This window comes from Sitophilus oryzae, unplaced genomic scaffold (genome assembly GCF_002938485.1).
Source record: "Sitophilus oryzae breed Bouriz unplaced genomic scaffold, Soryzae_2.0 scaffold_810_pilon_pilon, whole genome shotgun sequence".
Lineage (NCBI taxonomy): Eukaryota > Metazoa > Arthropoda > Insecta > Coleoptera > Curculionidae > Sitophilus > Sitophilus oryzae.
The window spans coordinates 6,569,121-6,587,899 of NW_022147429.1; the positions used below are offsets into that span (position 1 = coordinate 6,569,121).

The 18,779-nt window shown below is 35.5% G+C and overlaps 1 protein-coding gene across 2 annotated transcripts; it reads right to left on the reverse strand.

The window, feature by feature from the left end:
- Window positions 1-808: 808 nt before the first annotated feature.
- On the reverse strand, window positions 809-18,765 carry LOC115889086 (alanine--tRNA ligase, mitochondrial). 2 transcript variants are annotated; one of them, XM_030909001.1, is made up of 12 exons: window positions 18,344-18,765; window positions 18,091-18,264; window positions 17,894-18,039; window positions 17,631-17,822; window positions 17,435-17,579; window positions 17,241-17,380; window positions 17,039-17,186; window positions 15,921-16,975; window positions 10,568-10,769; window positions 10,356-10,513; window positions 10,089-10,299; window positions 809-1,051 (listed from the first exon to the last, which is right to left on the reverse strand). In XM_030909001.1, the coding sequence occupies exons 1-12, from the start codon at window positions 18,572-18,574 to the stop codon at window positions 845-847; spliced, it is 3,009 nt and encodes a 1,002-aa protein (XP_030764861.1). In that variant the 5' UTR covers window positions 18,575-18,765; the 3' UTR covers window positions 809-844. The 2 variants fall into 2 exon arrangements, 1 of the variants encoding a protein (XP_030764861.1); XR_004051367.1 differs by lacking the exon at window positions 809-1,051 and having other exon boundaries at window positions 10,159-10,299; window positions 10,356-10,500.
- Window positions 18,766-18,779: the final 14 nt, after the last annotated feature.

An 18,779-nucleotide genomic window follows, 5' to 3' on the forward strand; every position in this document is an offset into this window, starting at 1 on the left:
ATTTTTCGTAAAATTTTTGTAATATTTGCTCTAATTGATTTGTGATATAGTTTTTTAAACTCTGATTTGAGTTTCTTTTTTATTTTTTTTATCTGCAGTAAAACTTACCTATAAGGGAAATTAAAATAACTTTCGTTGCACATCATAATACGACCACCAGCAAACTCCATAAGACGACGCATGGTGTCATTGATGACGTGCAACGAAAGTTGTTCCAATTTCGCTAATCTCCGTACATTATAAAAATTATACAGATCATACTATGAATAGTTCTGACTGACAACGAAACGCATTAGCAAGCAAGGGAGATGTCAATGTTAGTCGGGAACTATTGTTAACTAAAGACCTAGTTCAAGGAACAATTCCTCTGGAGGAACTAGAACTAAGGAACTAGTTCCTCCCAAGGAACTAGAATTCCCACCTGTAATCATGTATGAGGAATAAAATCTGATAAAAATATACATTTTGTACAAAAACTCAAAGAGAGATAGATGACCTAAAAATGATATAATACTTATGGGTTATACAGAGTCTTAAATAAGTGCAAATATTTTTAAGGGTAGTATATTTGACCCATAAAGACGTCTATGAGTCTATGATATCAAATATACCTTTATTTCAATTGTAGAAACTAAAAATTTAATAATATACAGGGTGTAAAACCATTAAAAAATACAACTTTAGTAGTTTTATTTATATGTGCCACTCTGTGCCTTATGACAATGATTTTATACTGTAGCTCTGGTAAGCTGTAGCTACACTGCTCTGTGTAGAATAGAATTTGCTAAGAAAAAAATCTTAAAACAGATAATGACAAAAAAATTTATTAACAAACTATTAAATTTTACAAATTATCGTTAATATAATCTTTAGCACACTTTATACTTTCTGCTAACAAACTATCCCAATTTTGTACATGTATTCTCCGTGCTTTCATATTACATACCAGTGTTTCATCTTGACCTTTAGGAGGCGCAATTTTACTTTTAAATACTGCCGCTATCGTTTTTTCCAACCACTTTTGTGCATTGAAATTTTCATTTAAATATTCCTAAAATCATAAGATCAAACAAATTTCCTTAAGTGATCTTCGACCTTGATTATATGTAGGCCTCGTCGAAATAAATAATAGTATGTAGTAACTTCGGGTTAGCCCGAACCGATCACTATTTTAAAGCTGAAAAAGCAAAAACACCCGCCGCTCGTCCTGCCGCACTGCTCCATTTTCAGTCTGTTTTAAAGCTGTTGTTGCAACGGAAATAATTCAAAAATGAATTACCTATAGAGTAAGTTTGTTGAACGTCATTTAAACTTTCGATGTGGTACTTATTTGCCCCTCCCTCTTTTTTAATTATCTTCATTTTTATTTATTTATTACCACCCTAGGTAAATATCGTAACAATCATACAGAAGATGGTCTAAATGCTGATACAAACTATCAGGATTAGACAACTCTAGAAATAATTGTAATAAAATTTGTATCTGCCACCCTAGACAGACAGATCTAAATAAGCTAACAAGTAGCGTAAAATACTTTATATGCTTAGAAAATGTACATACTATTTTCTATTACAACAGCACATAATTGCCCATATCGCCATCCGTTGATATTATGCCCTGACATAGCTGCCTTAACCCTGATAACTCAAATACGGCGAATCGGACCCAGTCGTGGTAGACATTAAATGATCGAAAGATGGCGTCGTTTCTTCTGTTGTTTTCCTATTTATTCATCTTGACGTTCTATTTTTTAAACACTACATTAATATCGTTATGAGTCGCAGACCTACTACGACACCTCTCTCTATGTCTTTTTCTTGAAGGATTCGGCACTTTTAAGTTATCCGCACCCCGAAAAGGAAATCAAAAGGTAAATAAATTGAAAATTTAACGCGTGCCGTTAAATGTGATCCGTGGGCACTAAAAGGAAGACTGAATATGGAGCAGTGCTGCAGGACGAGCGGCGGGTGTTTTTGCCTTTTCAGCTTTAAAATAGTGACTTTGGTACTACTTGTTTGGTCCTACACACTATTATTTATGAGACGAGGCCAGAATATAATACTTCGCAACAAAGGCTCAAACCAATTACATATATTGAAAAAAAATTATGCAGAATTTCTTCAGCATACCCAATAACGAAAACATACTGTTACGGATTCCGTGGGTCCACTATTTAAACTCACGATAAAATACTTAACGAATTTATTTGTTTCACTCTGTACACACAACTTATACTATTTACAACACAACTTATGCAACTACTATTACTCTAACGGTATTTCGCGGTATTTTCATCTTCAGACTTGACTTCAAACTTTTCCAACTGTCAAAGCGCGGGCCTTATATACCCCTGGCGGTTGTTTCTAGATTTTTCTAAAGAATTCTATAATTTTCTTTACTTTCTGGCGAATGCGCCAGGATTTTTAGCAGTATGCAGTTATGCAACCAGTAATACACCTTGACATTGCCCCCTTCTCAAATTTGATCGTCCCGATCAAGGTTTCCTGTCTGGTATCTCTTCAATCGATCCAGATGAACTACTTTCATCTTACTTCTAGGGCTGCGTTGAATCCGGTACACAACATCATTTATCCTCTTGATGACTGTATAAGGACCTTCCCATGCTGGAGTTAACTTTGGGGACCTCCCTTTCTTGCGCTGTGGGTTATATAACCATACCATATCGTCCTGTTGAAATCCCGTAGAATTAGCTCTGAGGTCGTAACGAGCTTTCATCCGGTCACTGGCTAGCGTAATCTTACTTCTCACGGCCTTATGAATTCCCAATAACCTTTCCTTCAGTTCATCCGCGTAGTCCTCTACGTTCGTGGTGCTGTCGTCTGGTGATCCGAACACCAAGTCACAAGGCAACCGTAATTCTCGACCAAATAAAATCTTCGATGGTGAAAGTCCGGTGGTGTTGTGAACTGCACTTCTATATGCCATTAGGAATAGTGGTATATGCTGATCCCAATCTCTTTGATGTTCATCCACCATTTTCGAGAGATGTTCTTCAATGGTCTTATTGAATCTCTCGACCATCCCATCAGACTGCGGATGTAAAGCTGTTGTCCTAGTCTTGTGAATACCAAGCAGATCACACATCTTCTGGAACAGTCTTGACTCGAAGTTCCTTCCTTGGTCAGTGTGAAGCTCTAAAGGAATTCCAAATCTACTGAAGACATTATTGACTAATACTTCAGCTACAGTCGATGCTTCTTGGTTTGGAATGGCAAAAACTTCTGGCCATTTACTGAAATAATCCATCGCCACTAAAACGTACTTGTTGCCCTTGTGCGTTTCAGGGAATGGGCCTGCAATGTCAACAGCGATTCTTTCGAATGGCAGTCCAACGTTATATTGTTTCATTTTTCCCCTAGATCGAGTGCTTGGTCCTTGGCTGGCTGCACAAATTTTACATTGTCGACACCATTTCTTGACATCTTCGCAATAATCCACCCAGTAAAAGCGATCTCTCAGCTTGCTCAAGGTCTTGTTTACCCCAAGATGGGCTCCAGTTTTACCACCGTGAATTTCTTCCAATACCTGGGTAACTTTCTTCCTTGGTACCAGTAACTGAGTTGTTACTGTGCTGCCATCCGCACTTTCCCATGTGCGCTTTAACAATCCATTCTCAATAACCAGTGAATTCCACTGAGCCCAGAGAGCTTTGAAAACGAGCCCTCTGTCCGCAATATCCTGCCACGGTGGTCTCTCGCCGTTACCTTCCTTGAGCCGTAGTATTGCTCCGATGTCTGGATCTTCCATTTGATCTTTCCTCAATTGTGTCGTCGTCCACTGTTCATCGGTTCCAAGTTTAAACTCCTTATCATGACAGTGCCTTCACGTTGTTCCGTTTTACAGCAGTGCTTACAATCGGTTTGACAGGGTCTTCTGGATAAACCGTCTGCGTTACCATGCATTTTTCCAGCACGATGTTGGATGGTAAAGTGATACTGTTGGAGCTTCTCGAGCCATCGTGCTATTTGACCTTCAGGTTGTTTCATCTCCATAAGCCACTTGAGAGCCGCATGATCTGTCCTAATTAAAAATTCTTGGCCGTACAGATATTTATGAAAATGATCAACTGCCTTCACAATTGCTAGCAGCTCCTTCCGGGTAACGCAGTAATTCCTTTCTGGTTTGGATAGAACTCGACTGTAATATTCTATCACTCGTTCTTCGCCATCTTGCACTTGTGATAGCACTGCACCTATGCCGATATTGCTGGCGTCGGTATCCAGGATATACCTCCCTTGTTGTTGCGGGTAGGCTAGAATAGGACTTGAACATAAAGCCGCCTTAAGTCTTCCAAAGGCTACATCACAATCGGTGTTCCATTCGTAGCCGACTTCATCACCTGTAAGTCTATGTAAGGGTGCAGCTATATTGGCAAATCCCTTGACAAATCTTCTGTAATAGGTGCATAAACCCAGAAAACTTCTAAGTTCATGTTTGTCGCGAGGTTTAGGCCAATCCTTGATTGCAGCGATTTTCTTCTGGTCAGTGTAAATTCCGTCTGCTGAGACTACATGGCCCAAAAATTCCACTTGTCGCTGGAATAAGCTACACTTCTTCGGGTTCAAGTACAGGTGAGCATTCCGTATGCGGCCGAAGACTTCTTCTAGATTTCGCAAATGCTCCTCAAAAGTTCTTCCCATAACCAATACATCGTCGAGGTAAACCAAGCACGTTTTCCAAGTTAATCCTCTTAACACCACCTCCATGAGACGTTCGAAAGTGGCTGGAGCATTGCATAATCCAAACGGCATGACCTTGAATTGGTATAGTCCGTTTCCTGTAGAAAAGCCGTCTTTTCTTTGTTTTCCTCGTCCAGACCAACTTGCCAGTATCCACTCTTTAAGTCGAGAGTGGAGAACCAGCACGACCTGCCAGTGTGGTTAACGTGTCGTCTATACGTGGCAGTGGGTAGCTGTCCTTCTTAGTGACGTCATTGAGCTTCCGATAGTCCACGCAGAATCGTGTACTACCATCTTTCTTCGTCACCAAAACAACAGGAGATGACCATGGACTCGATGATTCTTCGATAACTCCATCTTCTAGCATCTTATCTACCATGGTCTCCATTTCTTGTTGTTTGGAAAGGGGCACCCTTCTAGGACGTTGTCGAATAGGCTGGGCATGACCAGTTTTAATCCGGTGCTTCACAAAATCTGTTCTTCCACTGTTGTTCTTTTCAAAAATACTGCCATGCCTAAACAGGAACTCCTTAGCCTTCTGTTTCTCCTCAGATGTTAGGTGATCCCATGGCTGCTCTAGATGTTTTAGTGTTTCTTTGGATGTCATTTGTGTAACAGCTGACGGCACTGATCACATCGGGTTGACACTTCTTACAGGTTCGCAGATGGCTATCTTGTCACCTTTTTGAATCTTGACACAATTCGGGAAAACATTCGCAACTCTGATCGGTATATTCTTGTCGGTGTTCACCAATGATTTTCCTACTAAGTACCTATCTTGTTTCTTGTCGACACTTTGTACCAGTCCAACACAGCACCCAGCGATTTTCTCCACTTTACCGAATACGATCTTCTCGGTATTACCAGGTATCACCACAGTTTCCGCTGATCTTACATCCATTCTTCCTGGTCCCTGTCTGGAGATAACATGAACTCTTCATTTCCAATATTTAAGATATTTCTCTGGTGATCGAACGAAAATCCATGTTGACGAATCACATCCATGCCCAAGATGAAGTCATCTTCAATATCTGCCACTAAGACGCTATGCTGAAACTTCAAATTTCCTAACTTCAGTTCGACGATAACCTCTCCCCGTACAACGGCCATTTCCCCCGTAACTGTACGTAAACACACTCTTCTTCCCAGAGGCATCAGCTTCAATCCTTGCACTGAGTTAGCCCGTACCAACGATACCATAGCGCCAGTGTCCACAGTCATTCGGATTCCCTTTCCATTGACTTTCCCGTCGATCACCAAACTGTCAGCGGTTCTTCCTAGACTTCTAATGGAAAAAAATCCTGGGGCTCTCAGTTCTCCCCAGTCAATACTCGCCCCTTAGTATTGACTGATTTTAGTTTTCCTGGTGCCTACGTTCTCTGGATGGTGAACGGGATCGCATTTGAACGCGGCAATCCCGTTTAATGTGGCCATTCCTGCCACATCTAAAGCACCTTATGTCCTGGGATCTTCTATGGTTCTCTGTCTGGGTGTTGTTGCTACCCTTGTTCACTAGTAACTCACATAGTTTACTAAACATCTCCTCCAAACGTATGTGAGAACTTCCGGGCTGTTCCTCGACCGTTACCGATCTTATCTTCGGTCTAGGGATGGCGCTAAAAGCAGCTTCAATTATTAGCGCCCTGACCAGTGCTTCGCTGCTGGTAGAAAATCGGGATATTTGCAGCGCCCTCTGCAGTTCGTTGTCCCTCAGTCCGCTGATAAAACACTGAGCAGCGAGTTCCTCCCTAAATCCTTCCGGTGCTTCTGGATATGCCAGGTGTACCAGCCGACGTAAATCTGCTTCAAATTCCTGCAGACTCTCTCCGGACCTTTGCAGGCGTGTCTTGATCTGGGCCTGGTAAAGTTGACGTCGATGTTGGTCGCCATATCTTCTGTCCAGTGCAGCAATCAAAGTTTGGTATTCCTGTTGTTGGGCTGCCGGAATAGTTTGCAACAGTTCTAGGGCAGGGCCACGCAGCGCGATGACAAGTGCTGCTGCTTTCTCTTGGTCAGTCCATCCATTGGCAGCAGCCGCTGCTTCAAACTGGCGGTGGTACATCGTCCAGGTGGTCTGTCCATCGTAGGTCGGGGCCTTGAGGTTCGCAGTTCCATGAACGCCAGGTGTCCTTACTTGTACCTTGGTCTTCTGTAGGTCCATCTCTAATTTTTCCATTTTCTGCTGAAGGCGTTCCTCCAGATCTTCTACGGCTTCTTGGAAGTGATTCTGCTGTTCCTGGCAACGTACTTCCAACATTGCTTGTTGCTTTTTTTCCATGTCCCCGAAGCTTTTCCGAAGTCGAATTTCCTGATTTTCTAATATTTTCTGAAGCCGGTCTTGTTCTTCTTGTTTGTCGTGCTGTCGTTGAAATTTGAAATCTTCGAAAATTTTCTCAAGCCGGTCCTGTTCTTCTTGTTTATCATGCTGTCGTTGAGCTTTCAAATCTTCGAGAATTTTCTCAAGCCGGTCCTGCTCTTCTTGTTTGTCTTGTTGTCGTTGAATTTTTAAATCTTCGAAAATTTTGTCTTGATTTTCTAGAATTTTCAGTAGGCGATCCTGTTCTTCTGATTTTTCTCTTCTCATATTCTCCATAAAACCTTCTAATAACTTGCTTACTTCCTCCATTTTCTTCGCTTGCTCCCTTGTACCAACCATAAAAATACTCTAATCCGGTCTAAAAATCTTCCAATCCACTTAATTTCTTCTTAAAATCCTCTTGAATCGCACTTCCGACACCAATTGTTACGGATTCCGTGGGTCCACTATTTAAACTCACGATAAAATACTTAACGAATTTATTTGTTTCACTCTGTACACACAACTTATACTATTTACAACACAACTTATGCAACTACTATTACTCTAACGGTATTTCGCGGTATTTTCAAACTTCAGACTATCTTCAGACTTGACTTCAAACTTTTCCAACTGTCAAAGCGCGGGCCTTATATACCCCCTGGCGATTGTTTCTAGATTTTTCTAAAGAATTCTATAATTTTCTTTACTTTCTGGCGAATGCGCCAGGATTTTTAGCAGTATGCAGTTATGCAACCAGTAATACACCTTGACAATACATAAAAAGTTGTTCAAAATATATTTTTTTTAAAGTCTGTGTACCAAGTTTCATAAATAAACAAAGACTTAAAAAATTGTTCCATTATTTTTCAAAGACTTAATTATTGTTTTTTTTTCATTAGAATGGCATAAAACAAAGACAACTCTAGTAAAAAATAATTTCTAATGCAATGATTTAGATTTATGCAATGCAATTTATTAGATTACTTTTAGATTTATTCTCTCGTAATATATTGTAAAAAACTAAATATATGTTAATTGTCAGCCGACAAACTTTGTTGCAATGGGCTATAAAAAAAAATGTTTGAACCAACACATTCAAATTAACTTTACAGACCTTATCTAATGATCTGATATTGTATTCCAGACGAAAAAACTAATATATGTTATGTTGAATATTTCCTTTTCAATAAGTCATTCCAACATTGTGTTTCATATCTTAAAATTAAACATATCAATCACAAAATCGAATTCTACCCTGTTTTGCTCTCTTAAAGTCTTAACTTCTCCTTTTTAGTGCTAGGACTTATCCGGAGAGAGCCTTTTTTGTTTACGCAGAATCCGAACCGCAGTACACAGTACACAGCCTGAGCCATTGGCTTACCGCTTACCGACCTCGATTCCGATCTCATCCGGCGGGTGTTTTTGCTTTTTCATCTTTAAAATAGTGACTTTGGTACTACTTGTGAGCTGTGCGTCTTGACAGATTTTACACTCTTGTTTGGACCAACATCAGTTTCCAGACTTATGTCTAATATCGCATAACTTGGGTATAATTTGTCACTTAACCTCACTTTATATTAAAAAAGGTTTATTGTTTTTTGTAATGTACCTCAATAAAGCTGGATTTATAAACACGGCAGTTGAAGTTAAGTTGAGGTTCAAAATGTTCAAAACTATGAAATGAACGCGTGCATTTATAAAGTCAGTTGGTGGAAAAGTTGGCAGTTCGTTTTACGTTCAATGGAGTTCAGAGTTTCAGAGTGGTTGAGAGATGGTGATGGTCAAAGTCGATAGTTGGCGACCGTTCGCGACGTTCGGCGGCTCGAACGTCAGCCAATGAATAAGCGCCTGACGGATCACGTGAAGCATGGAAAAGAGAGGCGGCGCCGATGCATTTGAAATGGGTGTTTCTCAAAAGTGGCTCACCTCTATAACTTTTTTTTTCTGACAAGAAAACGAGATTTGGTATGTTACTGTCAATTTGGTATGTTACTGACGTATTCAATAGTTTTCGGTCACTTCCTGTTTCACCGGAAATGGCTAAAACTTTTAATTTTTAAATGGCAATCTCAGTATTTTTTTTTTCAGACTAATGTTTTTCCTGTCTTGTCCTGGCCAAGTAAAAGATGCCCAAATCGTATTTTTAATCATATCTCATTTTTTTCAAATGGAACGAGGGTGGCACATTAGCATATTTGGAAAAAGCATTTTTTACGAATAATTTGGTACCACACACTTGTTATTTCGAGTCAAATTTTCGTTATGAACCGCATGATACAACTTCAAATAAACCATAAGCGAAAACGTAAAAAGTTGACATATGGTATGTAATTCTATTCAGAGTGTCATTTCTATTGAATAAAGTAAAAAATTACCGAGGGTGTCCTTTAAAAATCCAAAGTTGTAGTTATTTCCGGTGAAACAGGAAGTGACCGAAAACAATTGAATACATCAATCAATCCTGATTTATATCATATACTAACATACCAAATCTCGTTTTTTATATAAAAAAAAAATAAAAAAGTTGGGGTGAGCCACTTTTAAGAAACACCCGATATAATTTTGGATTACGCTTAGATTATTAAGTTTGAACTTTGAAAAATATCAAAAGTATTTTTAAATCGAAAGAAAAACGTTCGAAATTTTCACAATTCCAAACCTAACCTACAACCGAAACTGACAGTTTATAAATGCAAAAATGCTGAACCTCAACTGCTGCGTAGTAGTTGTCGCAAATCAGTTCAAAATAATATTTTTTGTCACTAGGCATGATGTCATGCTGAAGTAAATCCGCATAAACTTTTTTCAATAACTGAATAATAACAATGTCTATTTGTTGCGAATTTTTTTGCAGACATTATATAATGTAATAGTTTATTAAGATTTCATTATTATATATGATTGAAAAAAACGGCGTCCAGTTGGCTTGGAAATGACGAGCGATGACGTTTCCCATGTAATTTTACACACAAAATGACATCGTTCTTCATTCCCAAGCCATCTCTGAACCCATTTTTTTTCGATAGTATGGTACGTATTTTATAATTGCTTTTTTTAATTTACCAAGTATGACCATTTTGTATGCATACCTTTGGTACACAACATCTTGCCTTCACCATATTATCAGAATATGAAATAATTATGACAGGTATATCCGGACACATTTTAGTGGCTTTTTGCAAAGGCACTGATTCTAACATCACTGAACTTCTTAAATAATGCACCATATATTTTTTATTTGACTTTGTCAATGATATACTTGATTTTAAGGCATCATGCATTTCAAGATCAATAAAATTTCTAAAAATATTTAAATTTTAAAAAAGAGAATTGCAATATTTTATTTCACAAATTACTTTAATTTATTTCGCCCAGTTTCATTTATTTTCCTTCCTATCTCATTAAGATCATTAAGAATATCATGCTTAGATACCACAGGTATTATAGTATTATCTGTAACATCAAAATGTAGTCTTTGTTTAAGAGATGAAACTGCCATATCTAAAATTTCGGGCTACAAAGAATAGTAGAAAATATATATCATATTAAAAAATAATGTTCTTAATACATTATCTAGATGTTCACTTAGAGTCATTTTCAAAATTGTTATATCATCTTGTAGTTCTGAAGCATTTTTTCTAGCTAATTTTGCTCTTTCACCAGTAACAGCGTGTAATGAAACAGTGCTCCTACCCAATGATTTTGAACTAATTATGCAAAAATCTTCGATATCTTCAGTATTCAACACATGAGTGCCACAGCATGGTTCCCTAAAAATAATGAATTTAAATGTTTGCCTGGTCACAGAATTTCCTAACTATACAGAAACGACATTAGCGATTTTTTCGCAGACCAAGTTATAACTAAGTATGTCATTTGGTTTTTATGCATCCGTCATGCGTCGCCCGTCGTTACGTCACGCCAATCGTATTGACGTATTACGTGTAATTCTTTAAATAAACCAATAAAATTCCATAAAACCAACTCGGGACGATGTAACATTATGCATATAAAGCTTTGACATAAGCCTTGATGTAAAAAACTAGTCCTTTACTTGCAAAAAATATTTAATAAAAAAATTTTTTCAACACATTTTTGAAATTAGTAAAATTCAGTGGCGGCTGAGTTTACATTTGACTGTGGGCTAAAAGACACAGGAGCACGTGTCACCCAACCGCCTAGATAAATGGAAAGAAATAAGTATATAATTATTGAGTGTGCATGATGATATTTTACGTTACACTATATTACAATCAAATAATAATGTCATTTCTAACATGAAAACTAAATCAATTTTTTCCTTGCGAAGGCTGTGCCCACCCTCCTGCAGAATTCACGAGCCGCCACTGGTAAAACTCCTTAAAAACGCTGTTATCTGTTAATGGGTTTTATAATAATTTAATAACCGCTGAAATAATTGAAAGTATAGTTTGGAAAAGAAGGTAAATGCAATAACTCTTAATCTTCTAGGAGTTATTGGCAAGTGTTATTACTTCCTCTTTATTTTTTTAGGTATACTTTAGGTCTGAATGTAAAGAAACGTCAAGAAAAGAACAGACACTTAAATGCCTATTTATGCCTTTTTAATCGCCTTTATAATTCAAGTATAAATTTAAATTATATTTCAAATTGTATTCACTAAATTAATTTAGTAAAAATTAAAAACATCACAATAACTGTTACATAAGAAAATTATTTTTCTCGGTAATTTGAAAATTTATTCCAATAAAATTCTAAAGATTTTTTCAGTATACAGGGTGTTCCAAATTCGACCCTCATCATTGGGATTAGGGAATGCAATCCCGCACCAAAATCTCAATCCCGCAAACCCGTGGGATTACAGCAGTCAATCCCGCGGATCCGTAAAATTGCGGGACTGTAAACAATAGTCATACATTTGATCCTAAATGGTACAAAAGGCATTGTACATTTTGCATAGGCCCACAATATGTTGATATAGCGTGTATATTAAACTAGATGTACAGAAATTTGGACCGATGTATACAGGGTGTTCAAAAAATATATTTAATATTAAATAAACTTAAATTTTATTATAATTATTTATCTACTTATTTTATAAATAAAAATATTATTCTGATGTTAAAGTTTTTTTTAACTTAGTGTTAGTTATCTGCTTTTAGATACACTCTATATCAATAATTTTTTGGCCTATGCAGAATGTATAAAGCTTTTTGTACCATTTAGGACCAAACGTATGACTAAAAATGCATATTTTAAAAAAAAACGTATTTTCATTAAAACAAAAAAAAGTTAAAAAACCTATCAAATTATTTTTTCTAATTTCAATACAGATTACTCGTACTTGGTAAAAATTTCGATTTTTTAAAAACTGTAAATTTGCGGTAAAAAAGATTCTTGACCAAATTTTCACACTCTTATAAAACACCCTGTATACGAGAATTCGCTAAATATATTTTCGAAAACCATAGCATCTTAATTACAATAGATACATCTAAAACCTGGTCCAAACCGCATCCCAAAATCTTTTTTAGTTCAAGAGATACCTATTCAACTTTAAATTTACCCTAAAATTTTGCTTATCCCGATAATTACATATGTCCGTCAGTTTATTTGACGAAATTGTCCACAAGTACTAGTTAAATGCTTTTCTTCACTTACGCACATATGTCAGAAAGAAATCTAACAAGTAACCTGTTTGTTTCACTTATTTTTAATGGCCAAGCCGTAAGGGGAATCCCCCGGGTTTCGACCGTCGACGCATCGGCCTGGAACGAACCGGTTTGACCCTGATCGAGATCGATTCGATTACCCAGTAGTAATAGGTCGATCCCGCAGATCCCGCACGGTAAATCCCACAACTTTGATCCTGCGGAATCTCAGAGGGATCCCGCATTTGCGGGATTGCATTCCCTAATTGGGATATTGTAAACTAGAAGAGATTCCGTTAAATTGAGGCAAAGTTATGTAATTTGATGCTGATCCAAATGTCACATTAAAAATTTAATCCTATTCCGAAGATATTCGCGATTTCATTTTTATTGAAGTGAAACTTCTTTACGCGCGATGGAAGTAAAAATTCAAGGCCCCGACACAGCACGGCCTTGACACAACGTGATCTTGACCATGCTTTGACGCACGGGCTGGCGAGAAAAAAGTGGTAAGGATCGCGCAAACACCAAAAAACATTTGATTTAATGCTAAGAAAAGCATTATAAATAAACTTGATACTGTACCTGGGTACCAATATGCTCTGGTTATGTCCTAGGAAGTAAATTTTCATTCATATTTTCATAGAGAGGTTTGTAGCTTCTGAATAACGGTCTATGTAAAACATTGAGCTTATTTACTAAGCTCAGAATTAGAATTATTAGAGTTAAGCAACTCGCATTTTCATTGGAGGACATAGTCATATTTATTTCAAACCAATAATCAACGAAAATATTCATATAAATTAACAAAATTACTGTAAACCAGTATAAATACCAATTGTTGGTTAGGTTAAAAAAAATGTTCTTTTCTTAAATAAATTTAAGCGTTAACATTATTAGGAATTTACATAAAAATGTGTTTTTTTGGGTGGTATTCCACAAAATTTGCAGGCTATTGAGGAAACAGAAAATGTACAGATTACAGAAATAAATTCAAAATAGCATTTATAATAAAACAGCATTATGTCATTTTTTCAAACATGTCCTTGAAATCTTCCAATTTAATAGCTGTTATAAGTAAACCGACGAGTAGCAACAGTCCCGTTTTCAATTTTCTTTGCGGCTGCGCGAAATAAGTAGGTTATCTGTCATATGAAGAAGCGAAGTTGCCACTGTTGCCATTTATCAAATATCTCTATATACTTTATTTCAAGTATACCTCAGGCAACGAATCGTTTTTTTAATTATTTATTAGCTGTAAGATATTTTATACATTTAAATTTAGAAATAAGGATAAAACAGAACAAAAAAAATATGTATAAAACTTTATAATTCATTCCACTTCAAATTATGAGCAGTGTATACCATGTTTATAGGACCACTTCATAAGTTGAGCAGTTAAATACGTAGTCTATCTGTCAAACTCGTCAAAAGAGAGAGAAAGAAAATTTGGTCCCACCACATCAAAAGAGCCGACGGTTTCTTCCAGCAATCTCAAATTTTGAGCAAAAAAATCATTTTGTTTTAATTTTCAAAGTAAAATAACTCCGTTATTTTGGACTTATTTGAAAAACGAAAAAAAAAAGAAATATTTTTCTTTTATCGAGATCTACCACCTCTTAAAATACTTGCACTTATTTCTGGGAAACCCTGTATATAACAAAACACATTTCACATTCTCAATTACTGTCCTCCATTCACGCAGTTGTGCAGCTCTGAACTGTTCAAGAACGCGATACTCTCACTCCATTGAACTGAGTCATAAGCCGAAATTACATTTACGAGTAAGCAAATCGTATACGATTTCGCATATGTAAATAGGAACTCGTAGATCGTATACGTGTTTGTTTCAAAGTTGAGTGAGATCCGATTTCATTACGAATTACGAGTACCGGTTTTGTTTATTGACAAAAATGGCGGCAAATAAGTTATCGCCGGAGGATATTGATGGGTTTATAGATCTTTACCACAATATGAAGTGTTTATGGGATGTAAGGAGCAAAGAATACAGTTAATAACTCGGTAAATAATTTTTCTTCAATTCCCAAAACACTTCTTGATTGTAAAGGGGCTTTAACCGTAACCACCGTAATAACAAGGCCGGACAGCTGTGACGTAAAAATCTCGTGACGTCACCAACTGGAGGCCCAACTCTATTTAGCAGCGTTGATAATTACCCGATAAAAGTTCAAATTGTGGATCTTTTTTCACTCGCCAGATATATTTCGAAGTTTTAAAATGTCTTTTCGGAGTTTTTAAAAATATTATAGTATATAAAAATAGTTTTATTAGAATACGGAAAAAAATCATACCAGTCAATAAATGTTTATCTCTCACTTTTTATCAATCAAATTTAATAAAGGAATATTTTAAGTTCACAATAGTGTATAATATGAGAAAAAAAAAACAATAAAAAAATAGATATTGTTTATAGTATATGTTATGTATGTTATCGATATTTCACGCCCCCTGCTCCGGGGCGACGGCGCGCGGCTCGGCGCGGCGGCGCCTGTCGTAGCGCGTAGCGGGGTGGTATTGCTACATCGATAATAGAAGGGTGAAAAAAGTTATAAATCTGTAAAATGAGGTGTTTAAACTATAAAGTGATTATAAGTGTGTGCCATTATACAGATAGAACCGTTCTCGAGTAGCCCAGGGCGTAAAGCTCTGGAACTTGAAATTCGCGAATGGAGGACAACAATTGCTACTTTTTTTGTTCCGCTAGATAGTGTTATCAGATTTTCAAACCGACATTTTGCCTTTCAGCTGCCATCTTGAACTTTTTTAAATAAGGCCGTGGATTTTTATTATAGATTTTAAGTCCTTTTAAGATCCCAAAATTAATGATGTATCGCACATAAAAAAAATTAAATGTTCAAAAAAAATTTAAAGGTATTCGGAAAGTTTAAACTTTTAATGTGACATCAAAAATAGATTAGCATCAAATTACGCAACTTTGCCTCAATTTAACGGAACTCGTATCTCTTTGTATAAGTGAGTTTGTCAAAATATGTGACTTCAAAGCCCAAAAATTTAGTGAATAGAGTTCAAAGCTGCTCCCTTTGAACTCTATTCACTAAATTATTCATTAAGTCACGCTTACTGTCGATTTTGTATAGCTAAGGTATTCTGTAACGTGGATTTATAAACTCTTAAATTGAAGTTCATTTTAGTAAACCACCTTATTGCTGTGAGTTAGTTAGAGAAAATAATAAAACAATTCTAAACTTCAAATTATAGGTTCATAAATCCTGCCTTAAGGGAATTTTATAAAATATTTTTGAGATATACCTGGAAACAAAATCTGAACTATCTGTTATTTCAACAATCCTTATATTATTATCTGGGTAAGTTTCTCCAGGTATTAAAGTAATAGATTCATAGCTATATAAACCCTGACTATCTGTAATATTCACTTGAACATCTATCTTATCCTTTATGATTTTTTGAATAATACATTCTATTTTTTCTATGTGTCCTTTGGTTAACTTTGGTCCAAATATTGCAACATCCAAATTTAGATACTGATCAGTCACTTTGCTTGACTTCTGACAACTTCCTTTTGTGACTTTTTTTATTGCTGCATTTAACAGATGTACACTAGTGTGGTTTTGCATAAATTTCAGTCTTGATTCTGAATCAATTATCATTATACCTTCATTACCAACTTCAATATCATCACCTTCTAGATAACCCTTGTGAATGATATAATTATTAATATTTAAAACTGAGTCAATCTGAAATACAGCATTTTGAAACTGTATCTGACCCTTATCTGATTCTTGGCCACCAGCTTCACAATAGAAATTTGTTTTATCCAATATTAATGAACATGAAGCTCCATTTTTAGCTCTATTTACAAATTGATTATTCTCTATTATTCTTAAAACTTTAGAAGATATATTGGAAAATGTATATTTAGAGTTATTTTTTTCATATGAGTATTTTGCTGAATCGTCGGTTTTCATTAAATCACTATTTGCTAAAGAATTAAAAGGACTATTCAAATAAATTTGTCTAGATTCTTTGGATTTTAATTTAACTTCATTCATCTTTTTTGCATAACTAGATGAGTTAAATGAAATATGAAGAATATCAGATAATTGTTGTATGCTGTCTGCATCCAATCCATATGTATCATATAACTTAAAAGCCATATTTCCATCTATTTCATTGGGCAAAATACTATGAAGTTCTTTATATGCCAATACAAAACTTGGAGTAATTTCAACTAAATCATTACTATCTAGATTTAGATTACCCAATGAGAGTTTTTTAAGTTCTTTCTCAGCCGACTCTCTTAATGTTTTATATAGTTCTTCTTCAAACTTTATGATATGATGAACCTAATTCAAAGAAAGTCCAGATCTACATGGAAACATACAATTTGCAAGAAAATATTAAGATACCTGTTTTATATTTTTTTCCATTTCAGGATATATTCCTCCTAAGTTTTCAACAACATAATTTGATAATTCAGTGACAAGTCCTTGTTCTTTACCAAAAACTCTTTGACTTAAGTTAAAACATCTTCTTAATATCCTTCTAAGTTTCTGACTAAAATTATGCTATAACAGACTGAGATTACTATAAATTAAAAATGTATAATACTTTTCTTCTGGTATTATTCCATCAGCCAATGATGCTACTATCGTTCTTGTGTGATCAGATAATATTCTATATGATGTATCAAGGTGATTCCAGTCTTGTTCTCCAAATTTTCCAGAATATTTTGGTATATTGCTACAATTCTATGCAATACTTAATGGTTGTTAATAATATTTGTACATATTTGCCAATAATACCTTATGTATAGCATTAATTAGATAATCAAACAGATCTGTATCGTAACTACTTAATTTATTTTGAAGAGCACAAGTTAGTCTTTCTAAACCTAACCCAGTATCAATGTGCTTCTTTGGAAGATTATCAATTACACCATTTGGACACCTGTAATGAAAAACCTGTTAGACATAAATTGGAACAGTATTTTATTGCTACCTATTATATTCTATAAATACTATATTCCATAGTTCTGTTAAATCATGTAAACCCATATTAACAAGTTGAGATCTGTTTATGTGTCCAGTATGATCCAAATGAATTTCTGTGCATGGGCCACAAGGACCAGTTGCACCCATTTCCCAGAAATTATCCTCTAAACCAAACGGTAAAATCCTATCATCTTTAAGCCTTAAAACATAATTAAAGCCATTTTATAGAGACTACTTCAAAACATAGTCAACAGTTAGTGTATTAAATACCCAATTGATTTCCAAATGTTTTTTGTTTCTAAATCTGGAGCTAATCCTAATTGTTGGTCTCCTGCAAAGTAAGTAGTATATAAATGAGCAGGTGGTATTTTATATATCTTAGTTAGCAGTTCCCATGCCATTTTGCATGCCTCTTCCTGAAATTAATATATGATACAAACTATAACAGTACACTACAGATTTTATACTTTAAAACAATCTCCAAATGACCAATTACCCAACATTTCAAAGAATGTATGATGATAGCCATCTTTTCCAACTATATTTAAATCGTTGTGTTTCCCTCCTATTCTAATACATTTTTGACTATTAGCTACTCTTGGGAAGTGAGGAACTTGTGTCCCCAAAAAAATGCCTTTGAACTACAAGAACAATATATACCTACTAACCTTCTAATAATAAAATTGATTTCTGACTGATAGCAATTTCATTGATTGGTACCTGATTCATTCCTGCATTTACAAACGGAACTGTTGGGTCGCAAAATGGAACAACAGGACTAGATTTGACAAAAACATGATTTTTTTCCTTAATAAAGTAATCCAAGAATGTTTGTCTAATACTCTTGGATGATATATCTTGTTGTATATATTTACTAATCCCTCGACAACTTAAATAGCTTCTGGAATTTTTACTTATTAATAAGAACCTTAAAAATCTCTTTTGTATCATATTTTAAAATCACAGAAATTTTATTTTTTTTAGTTATTAAAGAATTTTACTTAACCTAAAATACCATTTTAAAATTTAACCACAGATAGTTGCCAGATGTTTTTTGTCACTGCAGACCACAGACCACATTTTAAGTTATGTTTTCCTGTCAATTTTGCCCAATTGTTGCTAGAGCCATAATATAATTAACTAGAACTAGAGCCTT